This window comes from Halichoerus grypus, chromosome 10, assembly GCF_964656455.1.
Source record: "Halichoerus grypus chromosome 10, mHalGry1.hap1.1, whole genome shotgun sequence".
NCBI lineage: Eukaryota > Metazoa > Chordata > Mammalia > Carnivora > Phocidae > Halichoerus > Halichoerus grypus.
In genome coordinates, this window is record NC_135721.1 from 96,496,218 (window position 1) to 96,520,562 (window position 24,345).

A 24,345-nucleotide genomic window follows, 5' to 3' on the forward strand; every position below is an offset into this window, starting at 1 on the left:
AAAACCTGTTAATGGGGTTGACTGGCTTTTTCGAAATATAAGGAATTTTGAACGAAGGAAAGTTTTAAAAAATTTTTATGAGATGGGAGGCAATTCTGTGATTTCGTAGTTTTACTTTATTTTACTTTCATTCAACCAAGCTCCTTCTTTCTAGAAAATCTTCCGTTTGTTGGTAGATAAAAATACATTCTCAGATTCTCCCAGAAGCTGCGCCATCAGCCTCATAGACTAAAAAGAAGCCTCGTTTCCTTGTGCCGCTATAGAAATGTCTCCCTTCTCCACTCCGGGCTTAACCGGATCAAAGTCTTTTTCATTCTTAGTTGATTGTTCTCAGAAAATCTGGAGTCCAGACAGGCTTGAGCCAGGAGAGGGTGACCTCTTGAGGGCAGACCCTGAGGCATGGCGCTTCTCTTCCCTTCTCAGACCCAGGAGAGCTGCGCCCCCTCTCCGTGCGCGGGGAGAGTACTCCCGCCGAGCCGAGAAATCCGTTACCAGGCTGCTGTGTCCCCAAGGGCCATTCCAGGGCGGAAGAGGACAGGGAAAACCGCTGTGTTGATTCCTCGGCCCTGTGGGCTGGGCGCGCAGCGGGTCAGGTTACAGACAGGTGAGTCTGGCGGATGGGCGAGCTGCGGGCGCCAGGGAACTCCAGGCGAGACGCGCCCCTGCACAGCCCCCGGAGCCCGCGCAAGTCTGACCACCCACGGGAGGGGTGCGCCCACCGCAGCGGTGCAGGCACTTCTGCGCGTCCCCGGGCGCACCCGAGCAGCGGCCGTGAGGGGGACAGCGCGCGCGCCCCAAATGCAGGCACGGCTGCCCTTTGAAACTTGGCATCTTTCTCTTACCAACTCCTCTTCCTTCTCTCCCAACTCCCCCTCCAGGTATAAAGGCAGAGAGGAAAAGCCAAAACCAAAAATAAATACAAAGCTCTCCAGCCACCTCCCCAGTAGCAGCCCAACTTCACTTAACTGGGAGACGTATTTCCCAGCCTCGGAATTTGGGGAGCGGGAGGTTATGGGGAGACCATAATGGGAGTGGGCAAGGATAAGGAATTTGTTACGAAGCCGCGTTTGCATAACATGCGCTTGGCTTTTGTTTCCATTGTGTGTTTATTTGGGTTGATGGGGCTCTTGGGGTGGTAGGTCTTGGGGTGGAAGCTGCTTTAGCAGAGCTAGCCGACTTGTTTTTCCTAGATTGTATGGCACAAATCAATAACGACGTGTTCTAAATTTTATTATTACTGTGTTTATTTGGGGGTCTGTTGTAAATGATGGGGAGCCTAAGCCCCCAAGTTCCCCCCTTTACGAGATCAGAGTCCTGGAGAGTCTCCCCGCCGCCTCCACTTTCCGCCCGCCGAGATTTCAGCCAGCCGCGGAAACCATCCACCAAGTCCGGAGGAACTGAGCCATTTTCTTGCTTGCCAGTCGGAGACAAATCCACCTGGGGGCGGGGAAGGGGGGGTGCAACTCGCAGGAAGCTCCAACTCTTAGGATGGATGCCCTGGGAAGCGGACCTGGCGGCTTACCTCTCAGAGTTTGCCCTGAGGTGCATGTGATGGGGACTGGGGCGAGAGGTTGATTAAAAAACATTCTTCCCTTTTTAAAAAGGGGAGGGGGGGGGGGAAGAATCAGACGTTAAATTCTTTTGCAAACATTCATGCCTAAGGAAGGGCTGGAACAGGCAGCCCCGGCCGCCGGAACCGGTCGGACAGGTAGCGAGCTTGTTGACACCGTTATGTTGCAGGGCGCATGCTCACTCCCAAGTTTCCTGGTGCCTTTTCTATTCCACCTTATGAAACTTTTTCCTCGGCGTGGTCTCACCCGCGATTTAAGGCATAGGTGTCGCCGAGCCTGGAGGCTGGGAGTCGCCGGGCGTGCGGGGGAGAGGCCTGGGCCGCGCCGCGGCGGGGGGCGGAGGGAGAGGGCAGGCTAGGCGGGAAGGTGGGCTCTGGCCGCCGGGAGCCGGGGACCGAGTCCCTGCCGCAGCTTCTAGCGGGGAGCAGCAGGGAGGAGGGGGCCGCCGGCCGGGGAGGGGGCGCCACACCATGCCCAAAGTCTTCCTGGTGAAGAGGAGGAGCCCGGGGGTCTCCGTCCGCAGCTGGGATGAGCTGCCGGATGAGGAAAGGGCAGACACCTACATCCCAGGTGAGCGCCGCGCGGGGGCCGGGCCTGGGCGCGGGACTCGTGGGGTGGGGGCAGGGGTGGTCGGGTCCCCTCGGCTCCTCGGCGGGCGCTGGACTCCCCACCACATGCCCCCCTCTTTCGGGGCGGGCGGGGAGGGGGGTCTTTGAGGAGCGGGAAGACCGAGAGTGAGAGGCTGGGGAACCCGGGACGCCCTGCGCCCCCTTCCCCCTAGTGGGCGCCCGTAATTGCCCGGCGGCGGGACCGTTGGCTGCCGCGCGGGCCGGGGTGAACCTGGAGGGGAGACGGAAGGCCGGTAGGGGTTACTCTCAGTCCCATGTCCTCATGGGGTCGCACCAGGATCCGTCAGCCCCTCGGGCTAGGTGGGTTGAGGTCAGACTCCTAACCCCCTATCCCAGAGAGAGGAAACTTGGCGCGCGGGGTCCGCGGCCGCCGAAGGCCCTCGGTTCCTTGTGGGCGCGGGGACTGGGACCGAGGAGCCGCCCCTCGAACCCCGTGCTCGCTCCGGAGGCCCAGCCGGGGACCCGCTCGCCCACCCCCGCGTGTTGCCCACTTGGCCAGGTGCCCAGGTCCAGGGCGGGGCGGCGGCGGCACCGCCCGCAGGTCAAACTGCCGCGGACGCCCGGGCCTGACGCCGCGTGTCTGTGTGTCGGGGCGCCGCCCCTTCCTCCGCAGTGGGCCTGGGCCGTCTGCTCCACGACCCCCCCGAGGACTGCCGCAGCGACGGCGGCAGCAGCAGCAGCGGCGGCAGCAGCAGCGCGGGGGAGCCTGGAGGCGCCGAGAGCAGCTCGTCCCCGCGCGCCCCCGAGCGCGAAATCCCCGAGCCCGGCGAAGCGGAGGGCCCGGGCGGACACCTGGCGGCGATGCAGCGCCCGGTCGCCAGGTCGAAAATCAAGGTACGGTGTCGACTCTGCCCCCCGGCGCCACCTGCACCACGCCCTGGCGTCGGGCTCCGGGAGCCCGCGCCCCTCCCTGCCGCGCCCGCCCGCGCACCCGGGCACCCGGGCACCCAGGCACCCGGGCACCGAGCGCGCCCTCTGCGCCGCTCCTGCACCTGCCTCTGGGTCTCGGCCAGGGCGGCTCTGCGCGTCCTCCTGTCTGCTGGGTAACCAGCGGCCGGCGCCGCTGAGCCCTGGAGGCCGGCTCCTGAGCCCGCACGGTCCGCGGGGGTGGCCTCTGGAACTGCCTAAAAGACCCAGGCCCAGCTTCCTCCCTCCAGCAGCCCATTCTGTGTGCAGAGCCTGAAGAATCACCAGGCCGTCGGGGTTCCCGGGTTCGGAAAGGAGGGACCCAGGCTCTCAGGAATTCCATTCTCTGCGGCGCATTCCTAGCGCTATGCGAATTCCGAGTTTCACACACTTCCTTGCGTTCTGGAGGCAGTGGCGACAGTTTGGCACACAGTGGACCTCTCACAATAACAGCTCTTCCCATTGACAATTATGGAGTGCCCGTTAGACTGCAGGTCTGTGCTGGGCACTTTAAATTGGTCATCTCTCTCAAATCTTGAATTAAACTGATGGATAAAGGGGTTCAACTGCAAACTGCCTCAGTGCCCCGCCCCCAGTGGGTTGGAGTGTTTGTTACCCTGCATTATCATTCTTCAACCCCCCCCCCCAAGTCTTCTAGAATTGTACGCGACATCATATCGGGACATTCATCTGGCTTTTCTGGGTAGAACTTCCATGATCGCCTGCTCAAATGTATCCGTTACCCGCAAGATTAAGGAATCTCATTCCACTGATTTAGTCAGCTGGAGCCAGGGAGTGGTGTTTTAGGAATCACATGACCCCATTTCCTAGCCTGGTGGGACTCTGCGGGCTCCAGGCCCTGGGTGGTGGGCGAGAATTCTTGCGCGCGCCAGGGCGGTCCTGCAGCCCTGCTGCCCAGGCGGGGGATGGGGGGATGGGGAGGAGGAACTCTAGTGTTTGCTGTGGATTGGGTAAGACTAGGTTACTTTTCCTGGGCGAGGCCATCCCTCCCTATGCATATTACTGGTTCCTGGGGTTTGGCTTGGGAGCTGGCTAGGGTGCATTTGGTTATGAATTGAGGCTAGAGGCTGGAGCCGAAATCCTCTGGAAAGACATCTTTAAAGGTTGCTACGGCGCAAGCTGTTTGGTGTTAAAGTTGACTGCTGAGGTTCAAAGTCAGCTGGCCTGAGGCTTTTCTGGGCCAGATGGGGTTAAGTGGGAGGGGACAGTTTGCCTGAGGCTGGTAGCTCTGCCCTCCAGGAAATTCTACAAAGTGTCCCACTTGCATATTTATCACCAGGCTGGAAGGACAATTGCAACGTTGTTTTGGGATTGACTGTAGTCAGTTTGCCCCTCTGTCCCCCAATTTCCCAGATTAGCCTGGGAAGAAAGTGGCAGGGAAGAAAGATCCACTCCCTTAACCAACATTTGAGGAGCTGTCTCTTGTCCCAGGCAAACAGCCCCATGGATCCCTGGATTAAAGGAATAAATAAACCACAATCTTATTTCTATGATCTTGCCTACATGCTGCCCCTGGGCTGGGGGATGGGGTATAGTGTTAGCTCCTCAACCTTAGCACAGCTTCCAGAGAAGTTCCATTTATTTACTGAGGATGTTTAGATTCCTTTTCCCTCTCAGCCTCCATCTGAAAATAGGAGACATTTTGGTATTAAGATACTCCAAGCCTCCAGAATTATCTTCTGTGGTATTGGCCGTTTTCAAATGATTGTCCAAATCGCCTGTGACTTAGCATATTTCCTAATTCTAGAGTTCTATGCAAAACCTGCTGCTCTCTTAATTCTTAACCAGAAGGAAAGGAATGCCAATCCAGTATGAGGCCCATATACGATGCATAATGACTGAGTTTGAATGACTTCAAGACACCCCCTGAGCAGTTGGCTCAGGACTAGGGGAGGGGCAGGTTTGAGCCAGTGCCCCGCAGAGAGGCAGCGTCCCATCTAACATCATGGAGTGCCTGCTGTGTTCTAGGCAGCCAGGAGATAAAGATGTTCCCTGCCTGGTGTTCTAGAATCATCTGACAGTAACAGTTAAGCCTCTAGGCTCACTTTTTAGCTGCCTGATCTTGGGCAGGTTGCTAATCCCTCTGGGCCTCAGTTTCCTTGTCTGTGAAATGGGAATAATAATGATACCTCCCTTATAGAGTGGTAAACATAATAAATGAGTGAAGAGAGGAACGTGGTAGGTGCCCATTAGCTCTAGCTAGAATTATATGGGTTGGTGGAGAGACACAAACATTATTAACTCTGTTACAGCAAAGGGAATGCTAAAGCACAAGCAAAGATGTAATACATTCTGAGCCGGGGAAGGTTTCTTGGTGTGGATTTGAGGGCAGTGGAGAAGAGGGAGAGGCGGGCTTTAGGGCAGTGGCATGGGTTGAGCCTGAAGCTTGAGTAGGTAAAGGACTCAAAGTCCTAGTGCCTGAAAATGGAAAATGGACCTGGTAGGGTCAGAGAGAAGAGTGGGAGTTGAGGAGCTGGGCCAGGGTGAGATGATGAAGGGGCCGAGCCAAGAGGTGTGGATGCTCCTGCACAGGCACAGGAGGGGTTCTGGAAGGGTTTTGAGAAGGAAGACCTCAGTTGGGTCCATCTTACCAGCTGTATTAGGGATACATTATCTGTCCTGAGTCTTCGTTTCCCTGACCTGTAAGATGGAAAAGCAATAGAATCGGCCTCTCAGAAGGGTTGGTTAGATGAAATGAGGGGTGCAGAGTGTCTAGCACTTTTGTGCATGTGTAAACTGCCAGTAGGGAGTTAGCTAAAAGTTATGTATGGCAGGTTTCCTTAAGGTCCAATATTCTGTTGCCTACAGTGGGGACAAGGGATTTGCCAATCCGGCCGTGCTGGTGAGTGGCTCTGGAAAGGAGTTGTAGGTGCTGGTTAGGAAACTGGCCTTTTCCAGCCTATCTGCCTATGACTGTGTGCCTCAGGGCAGTTTACTAAATTGTCTCTTTACTGCTGAGGATTCAGTAATTTTCCAAACAGATTGAGGTGGAGAGATCATGTGTATCTAAGAAGGCGGTAGTGACAGATCCAGGTGGCTTTAAGTCTCTTTTGTGCTGGTCCCATTCACAGGACTCCAGCTGCGGGGCAGAGACCCCCAGAAACCCTGATCACCATTGCCCTTCCTTTGAAGGCTTATTGGAAACTAAGTAACTGTGAAGTTAAATCAGTTACTTGGCGGACATTTTACCTTCCTGGCTCAGTGGCTGGTGGGACCCAGGTGTAAGTGTAGAGTAGCAGGTGAATCTGTCTTCTCTCCCTTTTTCCTTCTGTTCTCGTCCTTTGGCCTCTCCCAAGGATACTTCAAAAGGAATTGAGTGTAGAATTCCTTCTGAAGTATTTTTGGTCTTTTACCTGGCTCTGTAGTCCAAGTCTTCGAGTCCTGCCAGACGTAGGAACATGCAGTAGTCTTTTTCCTCTTCCCATCATTTGTCACCCACCCCAACAACCAGTAATCCATGGTTATTCCTGCCCATCCAACCCCTACCCATCCCCAACACGTGATTTTGAAGCAAATCTCATTTATCATATTACTTCAACCATAAATACCTCAGAATGTGCCTGTAGTAGATAAAGGCCGAAATACATGATCACACCTACATTAAGAGCGGTGTTCGCATTGCTAATCGTCTCATAAATTCATACTTTTTTCAGTTTGCTGAATCAGGTCCACACAATGTCTACACATTGTAATTGATTGACATGTCTTTCAGTTCTTTCATAATTTGTCCATGTTCCCTCCATCTCTTTTCCATGTCCTTACAAGTTAATTATTGAAGAGATGAGTAATTTGCTTGGAGAGTTGCTAACAATCTGGATTTTGAGGAATGCATCAGCACGGAGTCTAACGCTCCTTGGTCTTCTGTGTTTTCTCTAGACGGGTAGTTGGGTCTGTATCTGCACTGCCCACTCTGGTAGCCAAAGTCACATGTGACTATTTAAATTTAAACTAAGTCAAATTAAAAATTAAGTTCCTCAGTTGCACGAGCCACATTTCGGGTGCTCAGTAACCACATGAGACCTGTGGTTACTGTATTGGACAGTGCAGATTAGAACATTTCTGTCATTGCAGAAAGTTCTATTGGACAACACTGCTTTAGATGCTTGCTCAGGTGTATTTATTTTAGCTAAAAAATATGTCAGGGGGAGGGTCATCTACTAACATCAGGAAGTGCACGATATTTGTGATATGAGCCGCTGTTGATACTCAGGGTCTAAATATTTTAGGTTATTAGGGGTTGTGATATTCTGTCCTTCATTTCTTAGCCGATACTCTTGTATAGAGATATATTTCCCCTCACCTGCTGTTTGGTTCCCAGTGAGGCAGTTCATTTAGGAAAGGCCAAATAAGATTCCCTTTATTTACCAGTTTTCAAGCTAATCTGTTGGTTCACCAGAATTCTACAGCGATGGCCAACTTGTTTATTTTTAAAATATTGTTGTGAATCATGATTTAAGTGGTTTTTAAAAACCCATCCATTTGATATTTGGAAGAGAACATAAGCTCTGTCCCTAACTCCTTGCCTATTGTCTTTTATCTCCTGAGGCAGAATTGGCTGCCCCTCACCCCCGCCCCCATTGTAACTCACGACCATGTGCCTGACGTCTGGCTGACCAGACTCCTCCTCTTCTTGACTCTAGACCCACCGATGGCAGGGAACGTTCCTGCTGGGCTTGTATCCCCAGCATCTGGTACAGTAATGCCTGACTCATAGGAGGATATAGGTCAACATAGAACAGAAATACAGGTGTGGGGGGGAGGGGTCAGCCGTCCCTGGATGTAAATGACAGCATTTGGAAGGAAATAGGAAGCAAGAAGGAAACATAGATCTTGGAAAATACCTGGAATAGATGCTCAAAAAAGCCTAAATTAATTAAGAGGGGGAAAAGAGGAGAACCATATAAGTGTTAATTGCACTGGCTTTTACTTTGAGCATGGGTGAAGTGGGTTTAGTTGTAGACAACAGAATCCATGGTAGTTAGCTTCAGCTGAGCATGGTTAATGATAGGGTAATGAATGGACTAAAGAAAGACCAGGCTATAATCCCAGAGCCACACTGCAGAACTGGGCCATTAAGGGAGCTACAGCCGACTGCCTCTCCGGGTGCCTGCTCCCGCATCGTGATGCTCTGTCCACTTAACTCAGGCCCAGATTCAAATCTCCTGATAGTGCATGTAAATTGGTGGAACCCAAGTCACATCTAAAACCCACAGCTGCAAGGGGGTCTGGGAAATGTAGTTTGTAGCTTTTTAGCCTCTGCAGCACAGGAAGGCCCACCAGAAAAAAGTAGGAAGAGATGCTAAGAAGAGTGTCCATCCATAGGATTCACTACAGGGACCTTTAAAGCTTGTGTGGTCCAATCCCCTCATTTTCAAGGAAAGAAGGGGAAAGCCCAGAGGGGTTTCCTTGAATTTGACACAGTTTTTAGTAGCAAAGTCCAACCCAAGGATCCTTTTAGGCTTGTTGTATTGCATTGTGGGAGGTGTCTTTGACACTTCAGCCATTAGCGTTGACGGTCTGACATGAAGCTATTGCTTACCATGATATGAGACAAACAATAGGATTCATCCCCTCTCTCTCCCCCACATCATGCCCAGATCCATGGACCTGTCTAGGGGAAGTGTAGGCACAAATTTCGCAGATAACAGGCCACATCCAAAATCTCAGTGTGGGCACCTACAAGTCATGTGACCAAGGGCAGTTTAGCTCTCTTGGAGCCTCAGTTTTTTTCTGGATTATAAGGTTGTATTCTCTTCATTATCTCTGCATTTGAAAAGGTTCTCCATTCTACCATATAGTGGAGTTGTGAACCCTAAAGAAGTGAGTGGTACAGGGACCAGGAGGGAATTTTTTATCCCAAGGGAATCGGGCAATACGCTTAGCATGGTTGTTTGTCGTTGTTGTTGTTTGTTTTTTTGTTGTTTTTTTGTTTTTTTAAGTAATCTCTATGACCAATATGGGGCTCTAGCTCATGACCTCAAGATCAAGAGTCCCATGCTCTACCTACTAAGTCAGCCAGGTGCCCCTTGCTTAGCATGTTTTAATGCTGAAGCATAGCAAATGTGTCAATGGAAATCTTATCCAAATGGCCACCACCTTCACGGTACTCTGCCACAGGAAATAGGGCCATTAATAATTTAATAAACTTGTCTGGGGGAAGCATCAACAGAAAATAAAGGATTTTTTTTTTTTTTCTTTAGAAGTTTGACAGGTAAGTGACCTTAGCCAGCTTTGAAGTTGGTCAGAGGGCCAGCCAAAGTCCCTACCTCCCCAGACACTCCTGCAGTTTTCAACAGCCCTGTTACAATGATCGGTTTGTTTTTGCTGCAAAGACCTGTTTTTTAGAAGAACTAGAGGGAAACCTGTGTGTTTTTTAAAATGAAAGTCGAGATCCTGCAGAAAACAGGACAGCAAGCAAGAAAGCGCCCCCCAGCCATGGGGTTGGAGAATCACTCAGTCTCTCTTCATCTTTCTTGCCCTGAATGAATCCCCAGACTGATGTCACCTCCCACCATCCATGGTAGCTCCCCCATTTCATTAATAAGCCTTTTGCGAAGTGTTAATTTTGGATTCGGGGTGAAACTGTTAAGCTTTTCCAGAAGGTAGCATGGTGTATATACCACCCCCAGCAGGTCTGGAGCAGTACCCTATAATTAAACACATTAGTAATTTTCGTATCAAAACACATGAATATTGACACCAAATGGGATGAAGTCTGCCTAGCTCCGTGTCTGCTCGGGCCCACTTGTATTGCCAAAGGGAGATATGTGAGAATGTTGGTTTTCAGAGCTGTTTGGATTTCAGAGTCGTGGATGAAGGACTGAGGGTTGGCAGCTCACACTGAAGGTTAGTTCCCTTTTTTTTTTCCATCAGAGAGAGAGAAATTCAAAAGGGCAACAGAGAAACAAGAGATTTTGACCAATTACCTTTTATTCAGGATCACAGAACTTTGGATCTGGTCTATGAGTTACGAGTTACTGACCTCCAGGTCCTTTGTTTGTTTGTTTGTTTATTTAGATTTATTTATTTTATTTGAGAGAGAAAGAGAGAGAGAGCACAATCAGGAGGGGCAGAGAGAGTCTTAAGCAAACTCCACGCTGAGCATGGAGCCGGACTCAGGGCGACCTCAGGACCCTGAGATCGTGACTGGAGCTGAAAGCCAAAACCGAGTTCATGGCTTGATTCACTGTGCCACCCAGGCGCCTCCTCCAGGTCCTTTTTACTAGCTTTTCTTATTTAATTCCTTAACAATCCTGAGAGGCAAATATAGATACTGTCCACATTTTACAGGTGATGAAATTAAGGCTTAGAGAGGGGGAGTAACCTGCCTACTCCCCACAGACTGTAAGTGGCGGAGCAGGGCTTGAACTTAAGAAAAAGGAAAAAAGACTCTGCCCTTAGATCTCCATACTGCTGAAGATGGCTCATCTAATACCATTTTATCATTTTTTTTTAAAGATTGTATTTATTTATTTGAGATAGAAAGATCGAGAAAGAGGCAGAGGGAGAGAGAGAAGCAGGCTCCCCACTGAGCAGGGAGCCCAATAAGGGACTCAATCCCAGGACCCCGGGATCATGACCTGAGCTGAAGGCAGACGCTTAACCGGCTGAGCCACCCAGGTGCCCCTCATTTTTTTTTAAGTAATCTCTACACCCAGTGTGGGGCTCAAACTCACGACCCTGAGATCAAGAGTCACATGCTGTACGGACTGAGCCAGCCAGGTGCCCCGCCATTTTATCATACTTAACACGTGGGAAATGGTGGTGCAGAGATATTAAATGACATCCCACAAGTGGGTGATGGAAGGTATAGGTTTTTATTTGATCCTCAGCATTCCTTGTCTGTTCATTTTGTAACCAAGAAGGCCAAGATGTAACTAGTTTGGTCTACTACTTCAAAGTGGAGTAACAAGGTATGATTGGTTAACCTTATTTTGAACTGTAGGAGGTCAGGTGTTAGATATAAACCTGTATAAACATTGTAAAGATGGCCCAGTGACCTGGGGAGGGTATTGCTGGTGCTCTGGCCCGTGGGATGTCATTCCAGGAATCAGATGTGTTGTCTGTATCCTGCAGCCCATCCTGGGAGAGAACATTAGGAAATGTGGCAGGCCTCGTGCTCTGGAGAGAATGTGATACATCTCTTGCTGTTCCAGTTCCCTATTGCACTTTCACAGATAACCCCACATTTAGCAGCCTCATTTATTAATTTATTTTTTTCCCAAGACTTTATTTATTTACTTGAGCGAGAGAGAGAGCACACAATGCGAGCACGGAGTTGGGGGGAAGGGACAGAGGAAGAGGGAGAGGGAGAAGCAGACTCCCCGCTGAGCAGGGAGCCCGACAAGGGGCTCAATCCCAGGATGTCCTGGGATCATGACCTGAGCCGAAGGCAGACACCCAACCCACTGAGCCACCCGGGCGCCCCAAGCAGCCTAATTTATTATTCTATATTCTAGTTCTGTGGAATGACTGGGCTTAGCTGGGCCGTTCTTGCCTGAGGTTTCTCTCGTGGTCGCAGTCAAATGGCAGCCGACTGGCATCTTCTGGGGGCTTAACTGGGCTGGATCACATGTCTGACAGCTGACACTGTTTCCTTTTTCTAGATGCTTTAATTATATGGTTCTACCATCTTTTTAAAGCCCCTATTGATGGACTTATAGGTAGTTCCTGGTCTTTTGCCATTGCAGACAGAATTTCAGGGCACCTGCCATGTGAAATATACTCTGGGATAAATTTCACATTTAGGAATTTATCCTACAAATAGTCCTTCCTTTCTGAGGATTGAAATAGTCTGGCAGAAGCTGGCTTCATCGGCCATGGTCTTTTCCCATTTAATTAACTTTACATCTTTCAACAAGGCCCTTTTAAGCCTTCAAATATAATTCCTTAATATCCGGGTGCTGGGTTGGTCACAGATAGAGAGAGGTGGCAAACAGTGCTTCATGGATTCCCTAAATGAGCCCCTTGGTGCTGGCTCAGTTTGCCATCCTGTGGAATGGGGATGTATATGAAGATGGAGAGAAATGGAAAATTTGCCTATGTTGACGTACACTTGGAGAATTTCTATTTTTGTTACAAGAAAACCAGAGGAAAACTGCTTAGTCCTCAGTCTCCTCCCCCATTCTCATGTTCTCCCCTGTGTTAAAAGGCTTTCTGTATCTTGGTCAGATGATCCATTGGCCCTGTACTCCCTTAAGTTGTCACTAACCTCCTTTCTCTCTACCCTTCAAGATTTTACTCTTTTCAAACAAAATAATGCCAGTGATTTGAGGTTTTCATCCTGGACTGTAATAGAAGGTATCCATATTACATGCAGAGCATTTTAAAAATAGGAATTTACCAAAAGGCTTAAAGTAAACAGGAGTTCAGGTTTGGACTCTAAGTTGGCAAGTCCTTAAGAACATTCTGCAGGAAGAGTTCTAGCTTTTTGCATGTTCTTAATCAAACTACATGGGTCAGTTGTCTGTGTTCTGTTTTATTAGGCATTCACCAGCTCTCAGTGACCTTTCTCCTGTGTAGACTCGGCCTTGAGAAACTCCAGGTATTCGGTTTGCCAAGACTTGGGTCATATTTGTCTTTTTCTTTTTCTTTAAGATTTTATTTATCTATTTGAGACAGAGAGCACGAGAGAGAGAGAGAGAGAGAGAGAGAGAGCACCAGCAGTGGGGAGGAGCAGAGGGAGAGGGAGAAGCAGGTTCCCCGCTGAGTATGGAGCCCGACTCGGGACTTGATCCCAGGACCCTGCAACATGACCTGAGCCACCCAGGCACCCCGGGTCATATTTAGTCTTTTTACATCCCTTCAAGGGCTGCAATGCCCAGAATGGGGACTTCCAGGCAAGGAGAAAAGACCTGCCCCATCCTGGTGACAGAAATAAGAAAGTCTTGGGCTCAGCTGGGTCTCCCTCAGGACGAGGACCAGGCCCTACCCCTCTGGAGGACACAGAGGTGGGCTTTGAGCAGTTGGAGGCCCAGGGTGGCTACCCACTGGGTCAACACCCCAACTCCTGAGGCCATCCTCCTGTGTGCCTTCCAGTGGCCCCTCTGCCTTTTGAATAGAACTGAGTTTCTTTAGGGCCCCAAGGTAGAGCCCCAAGGAGGACGCTGCCCTGCCCTGCTACCCCAGCTCTTTTCATTAACTGCTCTCTTGGGTTCAGGCTAGCCATGTGGAACCACACGCAGTCTCCCTGTTGCCCATTGCCCTCTTCTGGAATATTCATTGCCGTTGCCCTTCTCTTCCTCTCATCTTTGCCTGGCTGAGGAGTGAGCTCACTTCCTCGGAAGCACCTTCCCTCATACTCTCCGTCTGGGGTAGGTGCCTCTCCGAGGTTCCATTGCTCCCGGAGCTTCTTAGATACCAGTGGCCTTTTGATGGGTCTGCTTCCCCACTAGACTGGCAGCTTCTTGGGGACAAGCCATCCTGGTGACGGTGCTGCCTCCAGCTCTGAGCACAGGGCCTGTTGCAGACCGGGCACTCCGTATGTCGGCTGAGACAAAGTAAGCTCCAAACAGACGAGGAGGCCGACCGAAAAACTGTGTTCTGGGGTCTTGTGCCTTCCCCAAGTCTCTTTGTATTTTGCCACTTGTGAGCCACTGCCCATCAGCACTCTTGGTGCCCTGGCCTGAGTCTGAGCTTGGGGGTTGGGGGGCAGGAATGTGCACAAACACTTGCTGACTTCTGCAAAGGCGTTCACTTGAGGAAACGAGGTGAACACTGAGGAGACATCTGTGCATGATGGAACCCTCTGGAACGAGTGGAATAGCGTACTGAACTGTGAGGGCCATACCCTAGCCTCATGTGTCCGGTACAGTCCATGCCGGAGTGGCACCTCCTGGGAGCTGGCTAGAAATGCAGCATCTAGACTCCACCACACCTGCTGAATCAGACCCCCGGGGGATTTGTGCACACACTGGGGCTTGAGGGCCCTGGTCTTAGGGCTACAGAAAACAGTTCGGGCAGAAGCTGCAGTAATTGGAGAAGCTGCATCAGGGAGGGAGCACTTGAGCTGGGACTTAGTGGAGGGCAATACCGAGGGCGGGGGGAGGCGGAAGGGTGTTGGGGGCTATGGAGGTGTTGAGCCAGGCAAGGATCAACTCTTCCTGTTAATGATGTTTGTATGAAAATCAGGTTATTAGGCCCTTTTACAAATGGCAGAGCAATTGACTCAAGCTTCGATTTGGTTTGGTAGCTAGGAAAACTTTGATGAATATATCAGCTCTGGTGTTTTTCACCATTTAATTATGGATTCAAGTTTCTGTCTTAGAGGCGGCAAACATGGTTGAGGGCCCATGGGACTGGAAGCCCAGGGCCTGGGGTTTGGTTATTTTGCTGAGAATGAAGCTGTGGGATCCTGACCAAGTCACTTCCCGAAATGATCATTTTAGGAGTTCATACTTTGGTGGGTCAGGAGCTGGGGCATGGCCCAACAAGGTAGCTGTACCCTGGGTGGCATTGGCCAGAGTCACTTAGCTGATGGCAGCTGTGGGCTGGGCTGGGAGGCCCAGTGAGGCTTTATCTGGCACCTCGGTGCCTCTCCCAGTGGCCTTGCCCTCCTCATGGCTGCTTGGGCTTCCTCGTGGCATGGTGGTCTTGGATGTCTTACATGGCAGCTGGCTTCCAAAAGGGAACATGTAGAAGCTGCATAGTCTCTCTCCCTCTTGTTTTTGTTTGTTTGTTTGTTTGTTTTTTTAGAGAGCGCACACGTTGGTGGGGGGAGGGGTAGAGAGAGAGGGAGAGAGAGAATCCCAAGGAGGCTCCATGCTTGCTCAGCACGGAGCCCCAATGAGTGGGTCTCGATCTCACGACCCTGAGCCAAAATCAAGAGTCGGACGCTCAACTGACTGAGCCACCCAGACGCCCCAGCTGCAAAGTGTCTTAAGACCTAGAACTTACACAGGCCCTGCCCAGATCCCAGGGGAGAGGAAAGGGTTTCCAATCTCCTGATGGATGGAGCAGCGTGCAGGCACAGGGAGGAAGGAATCGACCGTGTCTGTCTTCGGGGACTCTGTACCTCATCGGGACCTGGACTCCTTTCTTTCTGCTCTCCCGTCCTCAGCACTGGCTTCCCCTCGATGGTCCAGGGTGGCTGTTGGAGTTCTGGCCAGCAGGAAGGAGCAAAGGAGGAAGAGGGCTCCCCCTTCCCCCACAGAAGGGGTATATGCTGTTGGCCCACTAGTCCCGCCGCCGTGACTTGCTGTAGACGTTCAGCTGGGGCCCATTGTGCCCAGAAATCAGAAGTCTGTTCTGAGGAAGGAGGGGGGGAATGAACGCGGGGAGGAGCTTCCAGCCATTTCCTTCCCAAACCCGCTTGGAAGTTGTAGGGGTCAGGAGCCCCAGCCTGGCCAAGCCTGGAGACACACAGGGAGGTGTGCCCCCCGGGCTGAGCCCACCGGCTGCGCCCGCTTGCCCCAGGGCCCTCACACACACCCCCCTCTGTCCCAGTTCACCACAGGCACGTGCAGCGACCCCGCGGCCCACAGCTGTGAGCTGTGCGGCAAGGCCTTCCGCCTGCAGCGCATGCTCAACCGCCACCTCAAGTGCCACAACCAGGTGAAGAGGCACCTGTGCACCTTCTGTGGCAAGGGCTTCAATGACACCTTCGACCTGAAGAGGCACGTCCGCACGCATACAGGTGAGGAAGGGGAGGGGGCGTGGGCCTCGCGCTTGCTTTTGCGGTTCTGGCCCACGGAGCTCCTGCCCCTTGGCCACCAGAGAACCACATCGGGAGCATGGAGCAGTGTGGTATTTCTGGAAAGACGGCAGGTTGGGGCGTCTGAGGCCAGTGCATCTGGGCTCACCTCCCGGGTGTGCCACCAGCCCCCTGAGTCACCTTGGGCCAGGCAAGGCCCTTTGCTGACGCTGTTTTCGCCTCTGTATGATGTGGTAATGGCCCAAGTTCTAGGGCCCCTCGAGACACATCACTGGCTGGAAGTGTCCTCAGAGTTGTGAAGTCTGACACAAGGCTCCCCGGGGGCATAGTTCAGCCATCATCTGGCTGACTGCTGGAATGGATTCTTGTGGTCTCACTGGTGGTGTCTTTTGCTCCTTTGTTGGGATGTAAGCCAGTCTCAGGATGAGCTCCTAAGAGCTCGAAGAGAAGGAAATGCTCGGCTCCTATGTGAGGCTGGCAGGTGTCTTCCTCCCCTTGGTCCTTCCTCAGTTTCCAGACCTATGAAGCATGGATCTGGGTCCTTACCAGCTCAATTCACAGAGGATCCTAGGGGTGCCCATTGGCCTCTCTTCCAGCCCTTCTGACTGGTTAAGGCGTCATTTGTTTTAATTTAGACACATCTGGCCTCTAGGCTCCCCCTGAGGCCCCCAGTTCCACACCGCAGAAGAGGGATCTTTTGAGGATAGTTCTAAGGATGCCATTTCCCTTCTGAAAATTCCCCAACTCTGGGTGAGATGAAATCCAAACTCCTCATCTTCATGGACTTCATGTAAGCTCCTTACAATCTGGGTCCCATCTTCAAATCCCCATCCTGTCCCGTCCTATCCCATTTCATCTCAGGTAAACCCATCCTGTCCTAACCATTCGGCCCCAACCTACTCATGACCCATTCTCTCTATAGCCTCATAGAATTTACGATAGATTGTCTCCTGATCCTCAAGTCCTTTCAGAGTTTGGGGTTCCCTCTGGCATCTTGGTGGAATAGGACAGTGTCCACTCCTCCCTCCGGATGGAGATCCCAGCTCTTCAGTCCTCACACAGGGCCCTTCTCCGATCCTGTGTATTCAGATTTCTTGTATAGCCCTTATCCCACTGTTGTGTTCTGAGAGTGCTGGCCAGGAGCTGTTTCCCCGGCCTGGGAAGAGTGTCCTCCATCTGAGAGAGTGGACTGGCATACTTAGAAGTTCCTTTTTTCCTTCTAAAATACCTTTTCTCAAGTGGATTTTTCATTTAAATGTAGCATGCATCCAGAAGGGCACACAAATCATAAGTGTAGAGTTTGACGAGTTTAAGGAATTTTTACAAAGTGAACACACCCATGTAACTAGCACCGAGATCAAAAAACAGAATACAGCAGTCCCCCTTATTCATGGGGATACATTCCAAGACCTCAGTGGATATCTGAAACCACAGGTAGTACCAAACCCTATATATCATATATATATATATACCTGATAAAGTTTAATTTATATAGTAGGAACAGTAAGAGATTAACAAGAACTGATAATAAAATAGAACACTTACAGAGATATACTGTAATAGAAGTTAAGTGAACGTTGTCTCTCTCTCTCTCAAAATACCTTATCATACTATACTCACCCTTCTTGCGATGATGGGAGATGATAAAATGCCTACGTGATGAGATGAAGCGAGCTGAATGACGTAGCATTAGGCTACTACTGACCTTCCGAAGCTAGGTCAGCAGGAGGATCATCTGCTTCTGGACTGTGGTTGACCATGGGTAACTGAAATCACTGAAAGCAAACCCACAGATAAGGGGGGCTACCGTACGTCTAGCCCCCGGAAGTCACCGCTCCTCCCTGTGTCACTATCCTCTTCCCTCCAAGAGGCACCACTTGTGTGACTTGGAACAGCATTAATTACTGTGCCTGGTTTTGAGCGTAATAGAAATGGAATCATGTAGTGTGAACTCTCCCGGGTCTGGCTGTAAGGCTTCTTTTTTAGTCCCTAGCACCAGTGAATCAGTAAAAGTTTGATCTCTGTGTGGTTAGGCTGGCACCCTAGGTTGGGGCAAGGAGAATGCTGAGGGAGTGGTGGGCTGGTGGGGCTCCGTGGGTTTAGGTTGCAGACCCTGACCCAAGGATTTGGGTGTAAGCTGTTTTTTGAAGAGATGATCTCAGGAAGCACAGTGAGGGGCTACAGAGGGGAGATGGGGAGGGGAAGACAGCCAATAAGAGCAAGCTAATGAGCAGGTTATCACTGTGGGCAACAGGGGCTCAACCCCGCTGGGGACCCTCTGAAGAACCATGTAGAATGCACTGCAGAATTGCTCCGGGGTGAGGAAGCTGGGGTATTTATCCAGTAATTCCTGTCCCTCATTGATGGGGGTCCATCCTGGGACCCTCATTTCCTAGGCATCTCCTCCCCCCAGCTCCTTGCAGGTCTCTGGTGTTTCCTGGGGAATCTCCTCAAGCAGAGAGATGCAGGAAGCCACTGACTTTGCTGGAACTGAGGTGACCCAGTGAAAGGCTCAGGGGTGGGGGCAGGGTGTTGGCAGCGTCCTCTTAGGGACAAGAAGAGGTAGCAAGTGAGGGGGGTGGCTTGGCAGAGGCTGGGAGTCCCTACAGAGGGTGACACAGCTTCTTCAGATGGCAGCAAGCCACGAGTGGTCACTTTCCTCCATGCCAGGCCCTCAGCACTTAGGCTGCTATCTCAGCCCGAAGGAGTCAGCGAGCCCCACGTAACGGATGAGGAGACGAGGCTCAGGGAGGTCAGATAACCATAGGTGGTGGAGCCAGGAACCAGACCGGCTGGTGCTAGAGTTCATGGTCTTCCATTTTGTCAGTCCCCTTCTCGTCCCCTTTGCCTCCCAGTGCCTTCCTCACTCAGGTTTCTCCCCGAGGCTGGGGCCTCACCAGCCTGCCCCATTCCAGTTTCTGGAAGCCTGCTTGCCCTGCAAGAAGGTGAGGTGAGGGGGCACTCAGGCCTGGCACAGACTGCACACTGCAGCCTGGGGGTGGGCAGGTTGCATGGGAGTCTTGAGTGTGTGTGTTCAGTGGTGCCAAGATACCCACAAGAGTGGGCAAGGAAGGAGATGGCCGGCATCTCAGACTCCTGAGCTCCTCCATCTCTGACTCCTCAAAGGTGACATTTCTAGTGACTCATAGAGGGGCTGGAAATTACTGAAGTTGGTGAATCATAATGCCTTCCACCTAGTGCTTTCCTAAAGACCCTCACGGTTTACCCCATGAAGGGGAGGCATCTAGGAGGGGGAGAGCTGCAGCCGTCCTGGCCGGTACAGCAGCCCCTGGCCACGGGTAGCCGCAGAGCCCCCAGCATGTGGCTGGTCCGATTGAGATGTGGTGTTCAGTGTAAAACCGACACCAGATTTTGATTTAATGCAAAATAAGAATGTAAAACATCTCGGTTTTTAATGTTGATTCCACATTGGAATGGTAATATTTTGAATACACTGGGTTAAACAAAATATATCACTGAAATTAATTTCACCTGTTTTTGTTTTTTAGAGAGAGAAAGTGCGCATGTGCAGGGGCGGGGTTGGGGTGGGGTAGGGAGGGAGGGGCGGAGGGAGAGGGAGAGAGAGAATCTTAAGAAAGTTCCACACCCAGCGCGCAGCCGGCTCGATCTCACGACCCTGAGATCATGACCTGAACCGAAATCAAGAGTCAGACACTTGGGGCGCCTGGGTGGCTCAGTCGTTAAGCGTCTGCCTTCAGCTCAGGTCATGGTCCCAGGGTCCTGGGATAGAGCCCCGCATCGGGCTCCATGCTCCGCAGGAAGCCTGCTTCTCCCTCTCTCACTCCCACTGCTTGTGTTCCCTCTCTCACTGTGTCTCTCTCTGTCAAATAAATAAATAAAATCTTTAAAAAAAAAAAAGAGTCCGACGCTTAACCGTCTGAGCCACCCACGTGCCCCTCTTTACTTATTTTAATGAGGCAACTGGACATTTTAAGATTACAAAGTGGCTTGCATTTTAATGTTTGTTGGACAGCATTGACTATAAGATCGAATCGAATCTACAGGTAATGATTTAAAAAATTTTCAAACATAATTTGACTCTTAGAGTGATCAACAAATAGAATTATGGAAATGTCTTGAACCTGTTTTTCCTGCCCTGGTTTATTTGCTGCTGGAGATGTGCCTCCAGGTAGTAAGGGACCAGAAGGAGGAGCAAAGGGCTTACTGGCAAATTAGGCGGTAGCCAACGGGAAAAGGATTCCTGGCTCTGGGGATGCGGCCACGCCCGCAGCAGGAGGGGCTGCCATGGCGTCCTGGTGGGAGGGGCCCGCCCTGCCATCTCTCCAGCTCTGCACAAAACGGTTAGTCAGTAAAAAGAGCAAAACTTTGGGGTTCTCAAACATTTTCAAGGTTCTTGTAAACAACCTCCCTGATTCCAAAAGATCTTACCAGAATTCTGCGAGTTTGGGTCTTGATTAAGACATGAAGTTTGGATTTATGTTATTAACGATTGCAAGTAAACGTATTTAGACCAGAAGCAAAGATGTGTGAACACAGATACAGTAGACAGCAGTTGAGTGAAGGCTGTGTTTGCTTAGAGTCTGATTGGACCGGTCTTGACTAATTTAAAGACTTCCTGGGAGCGCAGGACCCTTCTTTTGAGAATTATAGCTACCGTATCGATGAGGTGGGCAGAGAGAGTGGCGTAGAGAGCCAGGATTAATCTCTCCTTCCCTCGCATCTCCTCCTGTCCTGTGCTAGGAGGGACAGGGCAGCTAAGGAAAGACTCAGAACACAAGGAGACATCTTGAAAGAGGCCCAGGGAAACCAGAGTCTGTAAATGTCTTACCTTAATATCCAAGTGGATGAAAGAAAAGATTAAGATTTTTTTTTTTTTGGATGACTTCACCAAGAAAAAAGTAACTCAGAGTGTGTGTGTGTGTGTGTGTGTGTGTGTGATGGGGAGGGGGGATGTTAGTCAAATGACATCTGATTTCAAGGTTGGAAGACAGAAACTGATGCACAAAAAGTAACATTTTGTGAAAATAGATTAGCAAGTAAGGGGCTATTTTCAATCCAGATTGTCTTGGGTCAGATTCCCTAGAAGCAGATTCTGAGATGGTGATTCTTATAATATGATTTCTTGGGGCGCCTGGGTGGCTCAGTTGGTTAAGCGGCTGCCTTCGGCTCGGGTCATGATCCGGGGGTCCTGGGATCGAGCCCCGCATCGGGCTCCCTGCTCAGCGGGAAGCCTGTCTCTCCCTCTCCCTCTGCCTGCTGCTCTGCCTATCTGTGCTCTCTCTCTCTGTCAAATAAATAAATTAAAAAAAAAAAATCTTAAAAAAAAAAGATTTCTTAAGGGAGGGGTCAGAGGAAACCTGGAGGGAGGGGAGTGGGGAGCAGGACGGGGCAGGGCAGGGGGTGAGCAGAGATGTGGCCTCAGCCTGGTCCCCCAGGGGTTCTGGGTGTGGACAGCACTATAGGCAAGTGGGGGACACTTCAGTGTCAGTGAGACATTAGCCGAGGGCTGCGTCTTCCCTGGGCTGGAAACTCATTGCCCAGTGCCCATTCCTTGGAGAAGGGGACAGCCGGGAGCTGTTAGCGGCCCACACACATGATAGATGCAGAATGAAGCACTAGCTCAGAAAGGGGGTCTGCAAAGGGACCAGCAGCATCCACTACACACATAGTAGAGGAAACTGCTCTATTTAAGTGGAGTTGACAGGACCACTGAGGCCAGTGTGGGAGATTCTTGTCAAAATAGAGAGAGGGGGCCATGAGCTTTAAAGAAACGAACGTGGGACGCCTGGGTGGCTCAGTCGGTTAAGCGTCTGCCTTCAGCTCAGGTCATGATCTCGGGGTCCTGGGATCGAGCCCCCCATCGGGCTCCCTGCTCAGTGGGAGTCTGCTTCTACCTCTGCCCCTCCCCCTCTGCCCGAGCTCTCTCTCTCTCTCGCTCAGATAAATAAATAAAATCCTAAAAAAAAAAAAAAAGAAATGAATGTATATTCAGTTCACTGCCTGTGGAAGACATCACGGGCCTGTTTTTAGAGAAGATTCTTTTGGATTTGTTTAAATGTTTAGGTTGAACTAGCTGGGATGCATCCTAAGAATGGCCATCCGTGGAAAGAAATGATTCGCTTTTCAGGGTTGGGGGGGTAGGATGGGATCCATATTCTAGAATAAAACGTAATACCCGGCATTTGCATGTGCCGGACTGAGCACCAAGGGCCCCACCTCATGCTCGGGAGCCGGCACCACCAGTGGGCCCTGGGCGCGTGTTGGAGAGGCAGAACCACATTCATCGAGGCCACGGCGCGTGAGGTGTGGCCTGGGCATTGTTGGCTGGTATGGCCAGATGTGCCAGGCCCTTCAGACAAGTACGGCATTTATTGAAAGTCTTACTTTTCTTGTTTGGAAAATGGCTACTTATTCAGTCAGAGACTCCAGCCAATGCAGACAAGAAAGTGTAAGCCGCTGTCAACAGCCGAAAAGGGCATGCGCATCTGTGGGGTCCCCAGTGCAGCCTTTAGGGGGTTGTGCCGAGGAGGTGTAACCCATGTTGGTTATAACTTTATGACACTGGAATAAAGGAGTCTGGTCAAGGCGCCTGGCATTCCTGTGGAAGCTTCTTGAGTTCCAGAGAAAGAAGCTGAGGAAAGCAGATTTCGAGCGCCGGGAAGTGGGGAGGGGGCACAGGCCCAAGCTTCGGTATCTGCCCCACCCGTTGGGACGCCCTCTGGCCTTATCTTCCATCGGGCCACATTGAGAGGGACTGGAAGGCAAACAAATCCCATCTTGATTGAAGAAGAGGAAACAATGGAGTCTTTGTGTGGAGCCTACAGGGAAGGATTGACTGGGGGGGGATGCAGATTGGGAGAAGTTTGGATTGGGGCAGATGGCAGAAAAAGAAGAAAGTAAACTCCACCCCTAGGGAGTTCAAGGCTGTCTGGTGGGATCACCTCCTTCGCTCATCAGGCTGTCACTGCTCTATTTCATTTTGACTTACTTTTTAGCTAAAGAAATAATATGAACAGGGGAAAAAGTGAAAGAAAAAAAAAGTAAGCCTTCCTCCCCCTGCCAAGCCCTAAAATTCCACGCCTGAAAGCAAACATTTAATATTTCCGCCCCCCCCAAGTTGTTAATACACATTGCTTTTCTCATGTCATATATATCTCGGACATCGTTTCATATCTGCATGGGCAGACATACCTCTTTTTAATAGTTGTCAGAGCATTTTTTAATATGAGATTATGACAATTTCAAATTTGGTGGCACCATGATTTCCCCTTGTCCCAACTGATGAACTTGTTTCCATTCTCAGAGTTTTCTTTCCCTCCCTTCCCCTTCCTCCCTCCTTCCCTCCCTCTCCCTCCCTCCCTCCCTTCCTTTCTTCCTTCCTTCTTTCCTTCCTTCCTTCCTTCCTTCCTTCCTTCCTTCTTTCCTTCCTTTTTTAAATGTCAGACTACCATGAATATTCTTACACATCCTTTGTCTACCTGTGTGAATCTTTCTGTAGATAATTTCCCTAAAGGGGGCCAAAGGGTAGACACATGGCGATCTTTGGTGGGCATGGCCACATTGCCTCCCAGGGAGGCTGCCCTAAATACCCACTCCCACAAGGAGGCCTGTAAAAAGCTTCTTGCTGAAGTTCATGTTTGTATCAAGTTCAGTAGTGCAGCTCGTGGCTACGGCAAGGAGAGCAAGCAGAAAGCACCAGTAGCGAAGAATTTTCTTTGGAGATGTGTGATATGAAGATTGATTTTGGTAATAGGAATAGAAAATTTGAAGAGAAGAAATCCTTTTGCATAACCCAATGCAGTATTTTTTGGATGAGGTCACAGAGGCCATAAAGCACAACATTCGAAAGGGTTGCCGGCGAAGGAGGTCTCTCCACCAGACACCTATTGACCACATTGAAAACAATTATCCCCTTTTTTTTCCCCACTGTGAAATAAACAATACATCCCAAAGTGCATGCAAATACAAAAAGTGCATATCTAGAGCCAATGGAAAGACAAATACTCCATATGTGCCCACCAGCCAGTTGAGGAATAGAGCATATTCGTGTTCTGTTAAGCTGGATTGTAAACTCTTCGGAGCTGTATCCACTGAGTACGGAATACGTGCTGGGCCCTTTGCAGGTGGTGTCTCCATTAATCCCCAGAGCAGCCTAATAAGGGGGTATGAGTGTTATCCCCATTTTACGGGTGAGGAAACTGAGGTTTGGAGGGGTTCAGCCGTCTATCATGGGCTCACGTGATGAGAAGCAGATGTGTGATGTGTGGGTTTTTAGAGGCCTCGGACTCTTGCTGTGTGGTGTCAGTAGGTTAATGATGTCTGGTAGGGTGTAGTGTTTTCCAGTTCCAGTATCCCCCTCCGGACATGGACAAGGTTGGCCTTGGCTCCAGAGCGCTAAGGTGGGTGAGTCCCCAAAGTTGGGGAGGCCCTGGCATCAGTCTCTTTTGCCCAGGGGTCCTCTCTGGCCACCTTCATCTCCCACCCACCCCTGAGTTCATGGCGGGATGGGGATTCCAGGAGGCAGGGGTTTGTTCCCAAGCCCAGAAAGGGTCACCCGGGGGGCTGCTGCATGACAGTGTCTGCT

At 50.8% G+C, this 24,345-nt stretch overlaps 1 protein-coding gene across 3 annotated transcripts in view; it reads left to right on the top strand.

The window, feature by feature from the left end:
• The first annotated feature begins 221 nt into the window (after positions 1 to 221).
• Positions 222 to 24,345, top strand: part of OVOL2 (ovo like zinc finger 2) — a 28,939-nt gene continuing 4,815 nt past the window's right edge. Inside the window, exons 1-3 of one of the 3 annotated variants that reach the window (XM_078056885.1) lie at positions 222 to 604; positions 2,814 to 3,034; positions 15,572 to 15,761. In XM_078056885.1, the coding sequence (XP_077913011.1) occupies positions 400 to 604; positions 2,814 to 3,034; positions 15,572 to 15,761 (616 nt within the window). In that variant the 5' untranslated portion in view covers positions 222 to 399. Of the gene's footprint in view, positions 605 to 1,540; positions 2,142 to 2,813; positions 3,035 to 15,571; positions 15,762 to 24,345 lie in introns of those variants that run through there. The other 2 variants (XM_036120495.2, XM_036120496.2) reach the window with 2 other exon arrangements.